Source organism: Idiotropiscis lumnitzeri, chromosome 14 (assembly GCF_059441095.1).
Source record: "Idiotropiscis lumnitzeri isolate Australia: NSW breed Sydney's pygmy pipehorse chromosome 14, RoL_Ilum_1.0, whole genome shotgun sequence".
Classification (NCBI taxonomy): Eukaryota; Metazoa; Chordata; class Actinopteri; order Syngnathiformes; family Syngnathidae; genus Idiotropiscis; species Idiotropiscis lumnitzeri.
Window position 1 is genome coordinate 8132679 of NC_142404.1, and position 17500 is coordinate 8150178.

At 41.1% G+C, this 17500-nt stretch overlaps 1 protein-coding gene across 1 annotated transcript; it reads left to right on the plus strand.

Moving 5' to 3' along the window:
* The first annotated feature begins 96 nt into the window (after positions 1 to 96).
* Positions 97 to 16497, plus strand: senp7 (SUMO specific peptidase 7). The gene is made up of 22 exons (XM_088315772.1): positions 97 to 285; positions 855 to 925; positions 2135 to 2250; positions 3026 to 3256; positions 4410 to 4516; positions 5397 to 5503; positions 8960 to 9269; positions 9982 to 10151; positions 11010 to 11141; positions 11236 to 11269; positions 11686 to 11907; positions 11987 to 12435; positions 12818 to 12945; positions 13181 to 13297; positions 13377 to 13493; positions 13572 to 13667; positions 14017 to 14210; positions 14285 to 14319; positions 14446 to 14489; positions 14575 to 14643; positions 14720 to 14870; positions 15339 to 16497. The coding sequence occupies exons 2-22, from the start codon at positions 887 to 889 to the stop codon at positions 15462 to 15464; spliced, it is 2994 nt and encodes a 997-aa protein (XP_088171898.1). The 5' UTR covers positions 97 to 285; positions 855 to 886; the 3' UTR covers positions 15465 to 16497.
* Positions 16498 to 17500: the final 1003 nt, after the last annotated feature.

Here is a 17500-nt window from a genome sequence, read left to right on the forward strand (position 1 = left end):
CACTTTTGTGACTTGACATCCCCTTTAAGATAACAACTACAGTTTAAAGAAAACGGTTTTTTTATTCATGGCGTAGCTTCCGGTGTGACCCGGATGTGGACATGTTCCGTTGGAGAACCGTTTATGTGTGTGCGTCCTACTCTTGAATCGCCGTCCAGTTCGTTGTTACTAACGTCCATATATCATTTTTGCTCGTTGCCTTTGGAGTGAAGTGCTCGCTCTCATAAAGCTATTTGCACGTTTCCAATATCTTCACGTAAAGCGAAAGCCAAACTGTGGAACATGGTAAGATTTCGTTGTGTCCGTTCCTGTGCATCTTTGTTTGACTGAGCTAGCGGAACTGTTAGCCTTATGTGTTAGAGTGGCTAACTGCGGTTTTTATTTTTCTTTGAGAGTCGCTGCCGAGGCGCAAAGACAAAAACAATGTCACGTTTGCGCAAACCCGAATGAACACATTAAAATAGCCTCAGTTTTAATTGCTTGGTAAAACTAAACAAATATTAAAGCGATACACGTATTTGTATTGGTGTAACGCGATGACTTCAAAGACATCTCATGAGCCGCTCAAGATGCAGTCAAGTCCGCGCGAGGTCAGTCTTTTCAAAACATTTCTTGTTTTTAATAAAAAATAAGTAAAAATCCGGCAGTGTGTTTTCATGCTTGTGTCTTTTCGTGTGTGGCAATAATGCGTTCTTTCTTTCTTTGTAATACGACCAGTTAGGAAATAAATTAGTGTTGCCTTAAGAAATTTGCTGCATGGTTTCCCAAAAGTTGCGCTTGGCAGCCCAAATTGCTCCTGGGTCAATTTTCGCTTCAACCTTGTCATCTCTGATATGTTGTGTTGTGTATCCTAGTGTTGCTGCTGTGCCTTACTCACGTGGCAGTCATGATGGACACCCAGTTTACAGATGACAGGAATAAGCCGGTAAGTGGGACTTAGCTGTGGACATCATCAGCCTTTTCCCTGAAGTTTGGTCTGTCCTATTCTGCAGAGCACATTTCGTTTTTGAAGTCCGTTTTTTTTATCTAGCTTTTTTATTTACCTTTATCTGGGCTGGTTGTCACTAGATTTTAAATTCATCTTTATTGGCCAAGTATGGTCCTCAGTTGGAAAAGGGTGGGGTGGAGGAGTTCAAGTATCTTGGGGTCTTGTTCATGAGTGAGGGGACAATGGTGCAGGAGACCGACAGGCGAATCAGTGCAGAGTCTGCAGTGATGCGGAATCTGTATCGGTCTGTCGTGGTTTAGTGGGCGCCTAGCCGGAATATGAAGCTTTCAATTTACTAGTCGATCTACATTTCTACTCTCACCTATGGTCACGATCCGTGGGTCGTGACTGAAAGAATACGATCCCAGATACGAGCAGCCAAAATGAGTTTCCTCCGCAGGGTGTCTGGGCTCTCCCTTAAAGATAAGGTGCAAAGCTCAGTCATCCGAGAGGGACTCAGACTCGAGCCGCTGCTCCTCCGCATTGAGAGGAGCCAGATGAGCTACTCGCGCATCTGGTTAGGATGCCTTCCAGACGCCTCCCTGGTGAAGTGTTCCGGGCATGTTCCACTGGGAGGAGGCCCCAAGGACGACCCAGGACATGCTGGAGAGACGATGTCTCCCAGCTTGCTTTGGACAGCCTGGGGATACCCCACGAGGAGCTGCACGATGTGGCTGGGGAGAGGGAAGTCTGGGCTTCCCTGCTCAAGCTGCTGCTCCCGACACCCGACCTTGGCTAAGCGGAAGAGCGAAGGGACAGTGTATAGAATTTAATGCCATCTCGTGGTGAACTAATACAATGCAATGACCTAAGTTCGAAGCATGTGCATTTTGAAGCATGCAATACTGTACCACAAATCGACCACACTGCAAGCCAAACACGAATTTCGTCAGCCAAACTTTTACACTATATCAGTACACCACCTGTACATGCAATCATGGTAACAGAAAAATCCTGTCAATTTCAGATGGATAGCCTCTCAGAATCCCCATGTTAAGTTACTCATCAGAGTATGGAATGTTAGAAAGACAGCGACCAGGCTTATTATATAGGAGCAAATGGCCTATGGTTGTGTGATGACAAATCTTGTTCATTCCAGAAAGCCCATTGAGTTTTCTTTTTTTTTTGTTTTTTTTTTGTGAATAGGTGTCCTGGGCTGCAATTCCCGCCCGTAAACTCCAAAAATCGGATTTAAAGCTCAAAAAGGGATCCAAGGCATTTGATCACAATCATGCCGCAATGGTCAAATGGGGGATGGCCAGGTAAGTCAACAACTATCAGACATTTTTCTTTGCAACTCATTCCACTGGAAAAGCAAAGAATTGAATGTTTTTAGCATTCATTATTTCTTATACTTATATAAAGTATATACTTATACAACTTGGGCTATACCAATTGTGTGATATAAACCTCATTAGTTGAGCAAATTTGTCATTGTAACAGTTGTGGATACATGGCCAGAAATTAAGCAAAACATTGCCTGACGGCTCACTGACAGGCCAACATAAATCATTTTCACTTTTATTGGAAGAACTTATCCTCTCATTTTGACATTTCAGTTATGATGGAACCTTATTCCAAGTCCCGTATTAAAGATGTTACGATCTCATTATCCTTTGCAAACGAGGAAACATAATACAAGGACAAAAACAGTCAAATATATCTTAGGTTTATTTTCACTTTAGTAATAGGACATAATTAATTTTTTTTTTAGTCAAGCTGAAACTGTGGTAGTCACATTTTCTAAGAGGAAACTGATTATTCAATTCTAAATGTTATAATTTAAAAATCGTATAAAAACAATCATTTGGTCTTATATTGTTCTAGTCAGCACTCAAGCAGCACTTTGTCAGTCTTATTAACTTGCTTTTAACCAAACTTATCAGGTGCAGCCAAATGATTTATCTATGTCAACTGTTGGCCTTCCCCTCTTCCCTTAGAATCCTCTTTTGACTTCTGCAATGGTATTTCAGCGACTGCCTGAACTGCAAGATAAAAAAAAATGTCTGTGATTAATACCCCCCATTTGTCCCGCAGAAAGAGGCTTTGCCTGGTCCTAACCGATGTGTTTAAGACGGAGATCGGCAAGTCTTTTTTGGACAAGCAACTGGGTCCCACCTGTGACAAAAAAGCACCAACGCAGAGCGAGAGACGTCCAAACAAGAAAGAATCCGTCAGAAGTCGTGGCCAGAAGGCACCCAGCAATGGCACGAACAAGAGTGCAATGCCAAAATGTGTCCACCAGCACACCCATCCATCCCCACAAAGGTAGCATGACATTTTAATCGAGTAAATATGATCCTGAAGTCCGGATAAGTGACTGGCCAATGATAACACATTTGTAGTTTTTAAAGTACAAAATCATAACACTGAAACTCAAATTAAAGCTGAAACCAAACTAGCACCAAACATGGAATGAAAACCAGTGAATTTGTAACAACAGTTCAGTGGATCATTGCTAAAATTTCCTACCACCGTCACTTTGTGTTGTCACTGCAACTGGTGAACCATTCACCGTTTTTTTTTTTAATCAAAATTATGATTCCAGTCAATGCAATCACACGATTGTCGAAGTTATTTATTTATTTATTTTTTAACAGAGCTCCGAATGACGCAAAACCTGTCATATCAACTCTAATCTCACACACACGGTGTCTCCCTCCTCTCCCACCAAGTTTACCAATCAGAAGCGGCATTCTGCTTGTGACAGTAAAAGGCAAACCAATCGGCTCTAAGCTGTTGCTCGCAAACTAGGAGCAATCCTTTACACAAATTCTCACCTCTATGGCTGCTAATAAAATACACTTCTAATAACCATCATTGTCACTAAAACACTGACAGAGCGCAAGAAGCTAATGGTAATCGTTAAGCTAATATTGTGTTGCTGAACACAGGAAAAGTGTTTTGGTGTACGGCACAGATACAATTCTGTCTGCAACTGCGTTAAAGCGCCGAGCAACAAATTAGCAGGTCTATTAATAGGTGTCTTGAGTGAAAATAATAGTACAACCAGCGATAGAGTAAGCACATGCCCTCAAAACCGGCAATCAATCAGTTAGGTCAGCCAGGACAAGGCGCTTTTAAGGTCAAAGGTACTTGTAGTAATATATTAAGTATGTATTACATATTTGCGTTTGTTTTTTGTCTATTTTGAACCCTGGACTGCAAAGATTTGAGAGTTGCACCATAGTTTGGTTTGAAATGAATTTTGCTTTGCAAAGGGATTGCATTTATGCTGTGGTATAATTGCATGCCTCACGGTAAGACGGTATTGCTAAGTGGACGGCAATAGTGCGAGATTTTGTCAGCATTTCAAATGCTGTCAGTGTTTTGCTATTATAGTTTGAAGCACATTTATGGTTTACTTTAAACTCCCAAATTCCCAATATGGGCAATTCTAATCACTTTTATGTCTTTGCAGTTCGAGCTTCAGGGAGAGGTTACATCACATTGACAATGGAGAAGAAAACAAAGATGTGGAGCAGACGGTCCTTGTCAGTTCAAATGGGGAGGATTACAGAGTTGTCGGTAGGTATTACAAAACACTATTCTCAATAGATGAGTGATTTTGTGCTGAGCCAGATATTGAGGGGGAAAACATCCACAATATTTATATTGTCAGAAAGTATTTAAAAAGGAATCTTGATTTGGGCTGAACACTTGTCACGCATGTAATATGTATGTCTGTCTGTAAAGATCTCATCAGCACTAAAATTCACTCCCTGAAAAATTCTTGTTGTGAACGGGAACTGCTTGATAGACACATCGGCCTGCTCCGTCTGTGATGGGGTGATGGCAGCATTTTACTTTTGTTCACCAGCTTGCTTTGTCTATGTATTTTTGTATGAAATTTGGACATTTAACAAAATATGCCTTACAGATGCATTGAGGCTTGGTGTCTCAACACGCCGAAAGAAGGGGTCACCTTGCATAAATGAAAAAAAACATTTATTGGATTTTGGGATGAGGCTGTAACGTAACAAAATGTGGGAAACGTGAAGTGCTGCGAATACTTTATGGCTGCACCGTGAACCACCCACAATCTGTTCACTCACAAATTGTACGGCTGACCCACCAATCGAGGCTCACTGGTTTAGGTACAGTGCTATCAAAACATGAAGAGTGATTCAGCTCACTGAAATAAATCCTCAAAGCAACAGCAGTCCCAAAAACATTATGACCGCCTCATTGCATCATTCTTAATTTGTTTTCAAATAACACTTGGATGAGCTGGTAGCAAACGTCCATCACAAATTCAGGGCAGGTTTAACGATGCTCCAAAACCTTATTTTTCCTGGGCAAAAAACATCTGCAATGACGTAGCACATTTTTCCTTTTCTACTTTCTTGACAACGCAGTGTTCTTTGCGGCAGTCAAGTTGTCAGTAGTTGTGGTGTTATGTCTGTAGACTGCGGCTTGTCAGTGAGCTGGAAGCCGGCAGAGGATGCCGGAGACGCTGATGAGTTTTCCCCAACTACCATCAAGGACATTGGGACTCAAAAGAAACATTGTCCGGTGAGTGGCCGCCAAACATTCCAACATAATGATGGTACCCATTATGGATAGTGCGCCTTTGACAGCATTTCCAATCATTTGACCCCACAGTTTCCCACAGAAATCTTAAAAGCCTTTGTGGTAGAGAAACCAATCAACTTCATAATAGAGCTTTATTTCTTGTATGATATCTAAATACTTGACTTTAATTTCATTTAGCATTTCCTGAAATTACTTCACTCTTGGTCTTTAAAAGTTGCAGGCGTAGAGCTAGCATGCTAGCTTTTAGCGCTCGTCCATGATAACCAGCAGTACAGCTGATTTTGCCAGTTCACCTGTTTCTTTGTAAATGTTATTACAAATGAATACCTGCAAGTCCTGCAGTGAATATGATCCAAAACAGTCACCATCCATTCCCTTCGAATCACTTTTGAAACTGACTGCGCTAAAACCAACACATATCCAGCCAGCTCTGATCTGTCTCAGTCATTTAATTGTGGGCCTACAAAAACCTAAACGCCACGGTCCGCAGAAAACTTCCACAGCATCAGAAGAATCTCATTGTTCAGAGGTATCAGTCAGGAGAGAGTGCAAAAGAATTTCCAAGGTGTTAAATATTCCATGGAACAAAGTGAAGACATTCCTCATCAAGTGGAGACAATATTACAAAAGCGTGGCATTACCAAGAACTGGTTGTCCCTCTAAAATTGATGAAAAGACAAAAAAAAAAAATCGTCAGGCAAGCTTCCAAGAGGCCAACAGCAACATTGAAGGCGCAGCAGGCATTTCTGGCATGTACTTGCTGTTTCGTACATATGCCCTGCTGCATGATTCTGCGAAATTAACATGAAATCTCCCAAATGCTTGATGGCATGGTGCAATAAAACACAAAAACAATACCTAGTCAATGTAGAGACTATCATTAAACGTTTGTAATAGCAGTCAGTGTTGGCACAAATCTTTGAGGTTTCTGCTAAAAAGCAAAACAAAACTAGCTGGACTTTATTTAAGGTTAAACAGAGACACTTTAAATGTGGGCTGAGCGACATGAACAGTATTTCACATGTCGACATTCTTGCCAGCAAATCTCGATAATGATATTACTATGGGTTTAGTGGAAATGAAGCATAAGAAAATATAATATATACAACCACTAACATTTATAAAATTGTCAATTAAAAAAAATAGCGATAAAATTCACATCTACAACCGTGCTTTAATGCTAAATCATTTTATGTTACAACAGAAGTGTTTGTATGTGTGCATGTGAAACATTCTGGGAGAACTTTAATGCTCACTATATAATAACTAACTACTGCGTATTCTCAGTTGGACAATTTAATGAATGCCAGGAAGATTGTGACACAGCCGTGGAGCCTTATTCTGCAGATCCGGAAACATTTTGAATCGGTCCGAAATGGTTCATTCTGTTCTTTATACTCGCTTGGTCGCCCACCAAGACTCTGTAGATCCACACTATTAGCAGTCAAATGTAAACTATATTTTCATATTACAAACTGTACAATAAGGAATGGCGTCGTGCTCTCTTTCTCACTGGGTCAAGTGATAGATGCGAGGACTTAAAAAAAAATACAGTGCAATACAATTAAATACAATAAAAGATACAGGATGGCTCTAATTCCAGTCATGAGACTAACATCCAAATAGGTATATCCATCTATCTGTTATCTGATTCACTTATTAGACCCTAATTCAAAGCCACTGCCTATGTCGAAATGAGTGGGATGCACCAAGAAGGGCATCCTGCGTCAAAACTGTCAAACACAGACAGATAATTACTCTGGCGAAATTACTAGACATGCCCCTAAAAAAAAAAAAAACTCAATCCAGTGTCAACTTTCCACCAAAAGAGGGTGCTAAAAGACTGTGAAAAAGGTCATGATTGAGTGCACAATGGATTATCCATCCCCAATTTTTTTAAGTCGGCTTGGTCGACAAGTTCTCCCCCAGCCCTGCACTCTAGTTAGATGTGCCAAATGGGCCTTATCTAACTCAAGCACATGCGTATTAACTCCATCAACATGTATGGTGTTCGTTATCAATTTGACCATGTGTGTGTTGTGGCTTGTGGCATAACGAAGCTCTAGTGCTCAGGCCCAACTTGGACTGGAAAAAAATACAAGTTAGCCATTCACAATGTGCGGACTTCCAGAAGTGTGAATTGTCCCAGTTTGGATCACATTTTGAGGATTCACATACGATGTGTTGCCTTGTATAGATTTTTTTTAATAGTGGCAGTCAAGGAAGACACATGTTGCTACAGAAATAGGACGTGGGCGGTAATCACAGTAAAGGAAAGTGGTGACATATTGAAAGCTGTCTTCGCTCTCATTCAGTTGGACGGCATTGGTACGCGCGGAATTATAAGTAGGGTTTTATATTGTTTTGAAACAATATTTGTCATGTATAGACTGTATTCAATGGCTGCACGGTGCAAGTAAATAATACGGAAAATTTGGTCAAATTATGGAAGTGAAATTCTATTGATCGGTAGATCTGTAGAAGTCCCTCTCTGCTTGTGCTGACCAAAACACATGATGAAGGAAAACCTTTTTCAGTACGAGGAACCTGCCGTGCGGCCGCCGGCCCCCTGTTAACTGCAAGACTCGCAGACACAATAAATGGTTTGGTCAGCTGCAACATTTGTTTGCGTAGTGACAGCTGGCTTGTATGTTTGTACCGTATAAAAATTGGCTTAGTTACTATGAACACAACTCTGAGAATGCACAAGCTTGTCTGATCTTGCGAAGGGCCGTAACACTTTGAGGGTCACAAATACTGAATATATCTGCTCTTGGATATGATATGATATCATATGATATGATTACACTTACTACATTTTTCCCTCCTGAGGGTGGAAAGGTGAGCGTATTATTCAAGGAGAGGTGTTTTTCAAGTGGATGGAGCACCCTGCAACGAATTGAGACGCTTGACCTATTAAGGCCTTTTCGCGCTGCACTTGCAGTGCTCCATCGACGAACCCATTCATTTTGTTTGTGCTGTGAGGGTGCTAAGACGGAACGCTGTGTCACTTAGCGGCACAAAGCACAGTGAGCGTTTTTGACATCCGAAGGCGCATGCAATAGGAGAGAAGCTGGTGTGATGTCAGAGTGCTAATAACAGATCATCCAGTGGGAAAAGCCTCCCTGTTAATTCCTGGTTGGTGGCTACGCAAGCGCTTCCAAATATGGGCAAGCTTGCACCTGAGCACTGTCACCCTTTGATGTTGCTTTGCCACAAACACCAAGAAAAGCAAGTGCAGTGTGAAAAGACCTTTTACAGTGCAAATATGATACTTGAAAAATAATGAAAAGTGCCCCTGTTGGTTGCAAACAAGTAGTGCAATTTGTTTCTTTTGTGTCAAGAAAACTGTGTGCAAAATTGACATAAATTAATCATTGCCAAGTGATGGTAATATTAAGACACTCAACGGTTTTCCTTGTTATCTGTGAACAGAAGAGGAAAAGATGTACAGGCAGACTGTCCAGGTGCAACGGGAAAAGCAACCCGAAACGCCAACGAGAAAGCGTGCTTCGCCTTACTGGGGAAGGTGGACAAGATGCAGAACTGGTCCCGGTTAGTCTGGTCGAACTCGGAGAAGACTGTGATGCGGACAGCTCGGAGCGCATCATAGTCCCGTTCGCTCTGAGGGCCGTTGACCTAGCAGTCGGCAATCCCAATTCAGAGTTGACGGACGTCATCGGAGCTCCCGGTTGCAGTCGGTTGGCCGCACGGGACGATTCTGCCCCAGAATCGAGTGAGCCGAGTGAGTACCCACAGCATGAATGATGCTTCTTTCCGCGGCAGACAGTCTACAAGCAGAGAAAGCATTTGACGGGACATTGCTAATATTACACAATGTTTCCACAAATTTGGTTTGGCCTCTGACAACTTTATAATAACTAAAATGCCAGCTGTGGTGAATTTCTTCCCACCATGCTTCATTTATTTTAACAGGAAACTATAAAATTTCACGACCATTTCAGGGTGCACGCACGACAACTGTTCTGACAACACATTTTGAAAACGATACAAGCATATTTCACATTTAACACAATATAACTGTGACGACATTGATATGAAGCTGCTATAAAAATACAAAATGAATATCACTTAACAACAGAAAAAACGTGAAATACTGGGCCTGCGAACACTGACCCTCGATTGAGATAACTATTTTTATAATTGACCTCAAGATTCAGACATTCACTCAGTTTTGAATTTGACCTGAGAAAATATGGACATTTGTAGATTTTATTTGTTTAATAACAATTTAGGACATGAGTATTCAGTCCCGAGCCCCAAAGGTGCATTTCCTCGCAAAAACTGCGCTGCAAGGAAATGCTATCATTGCGAGGGAATGCAAAGGTTTTTTTTTTTTTCTTCCGCATCACCCTAGGGGCTCTGAACTTTTTTCTTATTTATTTATTCATTTATTTTAATTTGAGGTTTATCAACTTTTCGATCTCTGTTTTCAGTTGTGCTGTCCAGTGACGATGAAGAGAGCGGCGATGTTATTCAACGTCGAGTCAGATGTGTTCGTACGCTGTTCTCGGGAGGAGATGGAGGAACCGGGCATTGTGAGCAGCATTCGACACCGGAAATTGTGTCCAAACAACCTGATGGCCCTGACTTGCAAAAAGTGGAGGTGGGCTCAATATGTCACTGTGTAGTCCATTCAAGTATGGAAAGGTCACTTGTGTGAGCACAAGTCATGAAATAAAAAAACAGGGCGACTCAGGTAGTTCTGAAGAAAAAGCCTTTATTTTGAAATGGCTAGGCCGAAACGCATGGTCGATTTTTTTTAATTTTTTTTCTGTATTTATTTTTCTAATCGCCTGCTCATGATATAAAAGGCCTTTTTTTCCCCCAGAACTACGTTTGAGTGCCTCAGTCTCCTGCTTTTATTCCCCTAACTGTGCTGATGCCTCCACTGAAGACCACAAAAGAGAGATTTGACATAAAATACAGTTGCTCAAAATATTTCTGGTCCCGAATACTGCTGCACAAGTGCTGACTAGATCTACAAATCGCTGAGAAATAAAGTGTAAAACATTTTAAATGCCACACAACCTCAATAAATTGAGGTCTATACCTCTGCTTGACATAAATTTCAATTCATTTGTCATCCATTGTTGTTGTGAAATCTATGAAGGTAAAATCTTGAACAAGAGTGGTACCTTTTTAACTGAAAAGGCCAGAAATATACTGTATGTTTTGTATGTTTTTATTTTAGAGGTGTCCAGCAGGGGGAGCTTTCGTAACAGTGCATATAACAGATTAGAAATACGTTACTGTATTTTGAACTCAACAGGGTATTGAATGTGTAATGTAATGCCTAATGGCCCGTACATTGGGTTTGCGGTGTGAAAAAAATTACAATTGATTTTGGCCATGCTTTTGAAATTGCCCTGCTGGGCACTCATAGGCCATGTGATTGCGATATGAAATATTTGTACTGTCCTGTGTATGTAACTAATTAGGCATGTTTACATTTTCTATGCAGGTGATGCATGTGGTGGTAGGCGAGTCAGGGTTAGGTTCACCCGCCCCCAAAATCGACCCCTCATTCCTTGGTGTGGCCTTCACCTCCGTGTTCTGTGGAGGTTACCAAGGGGATGCAAATGGACACCTTATGGTAAATGATACACACACACACGCACACACTTTATCATCACTTTTTTAAGGAAATGACCGGAATGTAATATAATGATTTTTTTTCCCTTCGTCAGGTAGTCAACCAAAAATTTGTCATACCATTGAAAGGTAATGTTGTCCCTTCATACCACTTGTGATTAGAATACTGTATATCATGACTTACACGTTTGTAGAGTTATTAGGCTAATACTGTACTGTAATATGCTTTTTAGGTAATGCAGTTTTAATATTTTTGAAAAAAATACACACAAAATAAATGGTGTAATACATATAATTGAAATATATCTTAAAAAGAAATAGAAATTACCTACAAAAGTGTATTTGTATGAAAAAAAAACAATCTTTGCCCCAATATTTGGAATAATACAGTATTGCTAAAACTGCAGTGATGTCTGTTCTCTGTTAAAATAATTTTTAATAATTCATTGTTTACAAGTTCTTGGGAGGGGCGGGTTAATTAAGGGTATCGTTCAACAATATAAGGCAGTTCTGCTAAGACGACTCTGCTTTGATGTCATCCTCAGACTCAAGCCACCATCTCGATGTGACGTTGACCTTGGAATGTACGGAGCTGCGGAGGTACAGCGTTTGGGAGCCGGAGGAACTGGAATCCAGAGGGCTCTGCTGGGCATCCACTGCTCAGCCTTGTACTATGCTTTTGTTTTGTGTGACACAAAGTGCCGCAGTGACTTTGCAGAGGGATCTTCTCCGCCTTTATACCCTCCACGGTGTACCACCCAGCACTGGTAATACATCGGAAAGTATTAAAACAATTCCTGGCTGTCTAGAACAACTCAGTGTTTGTGATGGTTCTTGTTCCCATAGGAAACCCAAGCCCCTTCCTTGTGCTGACTCTCAAGGACCCTCTGCAGGGCATGGAGGGGGCTCTGTTGCACTCTCTCCTGGAATTGGACTGTCTCAGCAGTCTGTCAAATGATGAAAGCTATGCAGATATGCTTGAGCTAAAGAACTTCATAAGTCCAGGTCTTTCTTTGGACGAAAGCTTGGCGCTGATAAAATTGAGCGGCCGAGACCCCCTCTTACTGCAGATGCTCGGCATGGACACGGCTGACCCTACATCCGAACTGGACCGACGCAGTTCATGCTCCGATTTGGACGTAGATACACTGACGGAGACGACACTGGAGACGGAACACTCCATGCTGCAGACTTTCCTTGAGCTTGAGTATACGACAACGCCCACACAAGAGCAGGATGCAGAGGTGGATCTTGGAACGCGACACAGCCTAGATGAAGATCAGGAGAATGAAGAGGTACAATACACCAGCACGTTTGTTCTTGGGCGTATGTTGGTATTTTTCTTGACACGTTTAAAGATATGCGCACCTTTCTCCAAATGGGCAGGCAATTTTTTTCCTCTCATGGAAAATAGCGACAGTCGTAACCATCATTGCTTGAAATAATATGACTGATACACTACATCCAATTACAATCAGCAGTTGCTTGCTCAGTTCATTGATGCTAATATTCTCAAACATAAATTACTCAGCAAAAAAAGCAACACCTGTCAAGTCACAAAAAAATGAATTAAAGTGTGGAGTGCTACTGGCCACTAGTCCAGTAGTGTCAACAATTCTCCTGTGGACTAGTAAAGAAATTTGCATTGAAAAATAATGTATTCCTGTTGTGTTGCAGGAGGACATAATGGCAGGCACCCCGCTCTACACATTGTGTCGGCGTAGAACTACAGGAGCATACACAGTGACCATGTGTCAACCTGACTCCACTTGGGTGAAATACAAACATCAGGGTCTGGCTCGCCGGTAAATCTTAGGAATGTCTAAATGAGGATGAAATAATGTGAAGGAATATTTTCTGTTGTACTAAATACCTGTCATGTTTATTATAAATCTATTGTAAATCAGCTGATAATGATGAGTCGCACACCATCCTGTGACACTCTGAAGAAAGCAAAAGACTTCAGCTAAAACGTGTCAGATAAACAACCTGTCTGAGATAAAGGAACCAGCGAGTTTAATTTCTTCACCTTGTGTTTAGGTTGATCCAGTTTCCTCCACCGCCCCTCAAAGGGGGAATCACAGTGACAATGGAAGACTTGCAGTGTCTTGACAGCGGCCAGTACCTCAATGACGTCATCATCGACTTTTACCTCAAGTGAGTGTAACGACGACTATAAACCATGGCCTTCAGTTGGTGTGCTTTGCTCACTTGGCGTTAACGTGTGTCGTCTCAGATACCTCCTCCAGAACTCGCTGCAGGACGTTGCCGAGCGCTCGCACATTTTCAGCAGCTTCTTTTACAAGCAGCTCACTCGCAGAGACAATGCCAGAGAAGGCAATGCCACTGAATCGTGAGTCTTTTTACCCCAACAAGAAAAAGGATTTGTCAGGACTACTGTTTATCTTTTCTTTTTTTTTTCTACATTTAGCTGTCAGAGGCAGAAGCGACACCAGAGAGTGAAGACGTGGACGCGCCACGTGGACATCTTCAAAAAGGACTTCCTATTTGTTCCCGTCAATCAGGAGTAAGTTAACATGCATGCACAAAGTAGTGGAGAAACGTTGCATGAATTAATTCACAAACTACCGGAATAAAATTATATATAAAAGATCACTGATAATGTGATGACGTTTTTTATTTTTATAATGTAGTAACATTTTGAGAATTCTTTATAAATATTACAAGAATAAAATCACCATATTTTGAGGAAAAAATAATTTTGCAAAGATAACATTTGAATTAATCACGAGAAAAAAAAGTTTTTAAAAAATTCCAATTTTCGACACAACAAGGCGGAAGAGAATGTTGTTTTGGAATACTAATAAACTTGGTAATATTCATGATTTTTTTAATTTTGTTTTATTTTTTAATAGGGCTCACTGGTATCTGGTGGTCATCTGCTTTCCTGGTCTGGAGGAGTCCAGATTGGAGCCCTGGACAGAAAGTAACCACGGCGGGACGGATGAGTCACCCGAGCAAGAGGAACCTGAAGGCTCAGAAAACTCAAATGATGCGACTGCGGCGCCACTGAAGTTGAACCACAGCGACAGTGTAGACACGGCATCTGGTCTGTTACATGAAGTGTTTCAACCATTTCAACCGAATAAATGCAAATCAACAAGTTAATTTAATGTGTTGTAGGAAAAGAGGCAAGTAAACCCTCTTCTAGTCGAGTGGTGAGTCAAAATCAATCATTTATTTATTTTGACCATGCTTCCTCATATAGTGGCACAAGCGTCTATTACAGCGGACGTCACTTGAACTTGTCTCACCCTAAATATTTTTTTTGGCTTCCCTAATAGAACTGCACAGAGAAAACCTGCCATAGAAAGCTTGTTTCAAAGAGGTGAGTGGACACAAAATGGCCATCTTATGCCATTTGAACACTTCCTACTGCAATTGAACAGACTCCTTATTTTTTATTTCTTTAGGCCTTGCATTCTCATCATGGATTCCCTCAAATTGTCTCTTCACGAACGCATCTTTAAAGTGTTGCGAGAGTGAGTAAGCCGCCTTTGTAGTTGGGTGCCTGTGTTTTCGGAAGGCACTCACGCCGCGACTGTTTCGTCCTGTCAGGTACCTCCAGTCGGAATGGGAAGCACGACGTGGCTCGACACGCGACTTTGGTCCCGACCAAATGACAAGTTCCCACTGTCAGGTTCCTCTTCAGGACAACAGCAGCGACTGTGGTCTCTACTTACTGCAGTATGTGGAGAGTTTCCTCAAGGTACTAAACACCTTCATTTTTATACCTTATCATCTAGGGGTCCGAGGATGCGTTTTTTTGACTGATTTGATACGTATCGATATACGGTCTAATGATTCAACACAACTATTGCTTTTTTTGAATGATATAACGTGATGCGATAAATGCCATTTTGATACTATATTTCGATACGAAATAATGATACTGTAACAATGGCTTTCCTGTAAATAAACATGTACAAATTAAAGGTAACTAGAGAAACAAAATAGTTTTTTTCATTGCATTTTATTTTAAAACCAAGTCCACTTTACTGATTTCCAAAATGTAAAAATGAACAACAATGATATCTGAGAAAGCAGTTCTCTGACTCAAGTAATCGATAAGCATAATCAATAGGGTAATCGAGTAAAAAGAATCATTTGTGACAGCCCCAAGATGGGTGGGTGGATGGACGGGATAGCTGATCTATTATTTTGCTTGTGCTTCCAGGACCCCGTGGTGCATTTTGATCTGCCTCTCCACCTACGGCGCTGGTTTCCACGGCGACTGGTGCGCAGGAAGCGAGATGAAATTCGCGAGCTGGTGCTGCGGCTGTACAGACAACAGATGAGCTAAAAGTGATGGTCATGCAACAAGGACACGGCCCACCCAGGAATAAGCATCGCTCATACTGAGTGAACCATTTCAGCCTGAACTCGAACTCTTCTGAATCATGCACCCTCGCTGGCTCGACCAAAGTGATGGCGTAGCTGATGGCCAGCTACTTCTTAAATGAAATGTACATTTTGTTTTGTTCACCTTAGAGATTTTTTATAGACTGTTTTACTATAATTTGCAAGTTATTTTTGATAACTATGATGCTCTTTATTTAACTTGTACACAAATTCACCAGTCAAACAAAAAGTGTGTCCAGAATTGTTAACAATTTCCAAATGTGGTTTGTGCAACATTTAGGTTTTTCTGATAGGACTTAATTTAAGATTGTCATTTATTTTGACCTCATTCTTCACTACAACACAAAGCCAGACTGAAAAGAAAATTGGGCAAAACAGGACAAAGTGCTTTTTATGAGGTTCATAACTGAAATTTTACAGTTTTATTTATTTATTTTTTTAAAAAAAAGGGTTGCGTTGTGTTGTTTCACAGAAAAATTAATAGGATTGCGATATTTCAACAAAAATAATTCGTTTTTCACTTTCAATGACAGTTGTAAAAAAATGAACGTTGTGTGCTGGTGTTGAAATCATGGAATGCTTATGTTAGAAAAATATGACAATGAAAACATTTGAGTACTAAAGCAGTATGTATACAGTATTCCCAAACCGAAAACATTGGTCAGTCCGAATGTTGCGCTCACGTACACGCACAGTTTGTCAGGTCGCGTTCATAGGCGCCAATGTTAGCCAAATGGTCATCAGACGTTCTGCAGACATTCGCCTGGGCATTTTTTTCTTGTCGCAAATAAAATTCTGTTCAAAATTCCTTCTCAACAAGGAAAAAAGAAACACAAACTCTGTTGGAGTGTATTTTGCGTGCATTAACATTAAACGAACTCTTGACTTGATTGCAACATTCTCTGCCTTTGAAAACTCCCAATTTTTGCAGAAACGTTGGGTATGTTTTTCGCCTATAAAATGGCATTTTTTTGTGGGCGTGTTTGTGTGTGTGGATGTAATGTAATAATTGAGTGGTTTTACTACACTGATATTTCAACTTAACTATCAAATAGCCTCTTGAAATATCCGTCCATTATCTGTTCCGCTTCTCTGCACAAGGTGTGCCGGAGCCTATCCTAGCTGTCTTCGGGCACCAGGCGGGGTAGAAAAGAACAATCGCAGGACACACGAAGGCGAACAACCATCCACCCATTCTCGTTCGTACCTTGAGGCAATTCAGAGTGTTCGGTCAAGCTGCCATGCATGTTTTTGGAATGTGGAAGGAAACCGGAGGATTCCCACACAGGCACGGGGAGAACATGCAAACTCTACACAGATAGGGCGGAGCCGGAATCGAACCCACGACTTCTGCACTGTGAGGCCATCCAGTCGTCCCACCGTTCGCCCCGTTCTTGAAATATGTACAACTAAAATCTGACTGGGCAGTACTATATATTGATTATTTACCACTAGCATATGTTTATACTTGGTAGTATTAGTAGGGGTACAACCTTTCTTCTCATAATTGCCACATTGACATATTTTTCCCAAATGAACAAAAAAAAAGAAAACACTCAAGTCTTCTAGTGATATTACCGCTGTATTATTGCAACTTGGTAGAGTTGACGGCATCCTCATCATTTCTCGTTTTTCCCCCTTTAATAGATCCTAAAATAAGGTTCTTGTAATAAAGTGAAGAGCGTTGGTTGCAGTTGTCTGCTATATATAAACAAAATAGTGTTGATTCTTCCTAGTTTGTTTACATTACAATGCCAGCCATTCTAATCTTTTCAGAGGTTTACACCGTCAGCTTTAGGTGTTTATTTATTGTCTGTCCCAACGTCTCGATGTGACTCGAAGTAATTCCCATTTTGGCGTGGTGCCACGTAGCCACCGTGGCCCACGTGGCAGAAGTTGCGCGAGTCACGGTTCCCGTCTTTGCGCTTAATCAAAGATTACAATTAGAAACAGCTGAATCATAGTTACGCAGGAATC

Coding starts and splice junctions, on each gene's coding strand:
- senp7 (XM_088315772.1), top strand. CDS start 887: ATGATGGACACCCAGTTTACAGATGACAGGAATAAGCCG. Junction 11,908..11,986: donor CGGTGTACCACCCAGCACTG/GTAATACATCGG, acceptor TTGTTCCCATAG/GAAACCCAAGCCCCTTCCTT. Junction 13,494..13,571: donor GAAGGCAATGCCACTGAATC/GTGAGTCTTTTT, acceptor TTCTACATTTAG/CTGTCAGAGGCAGAAGCGAC.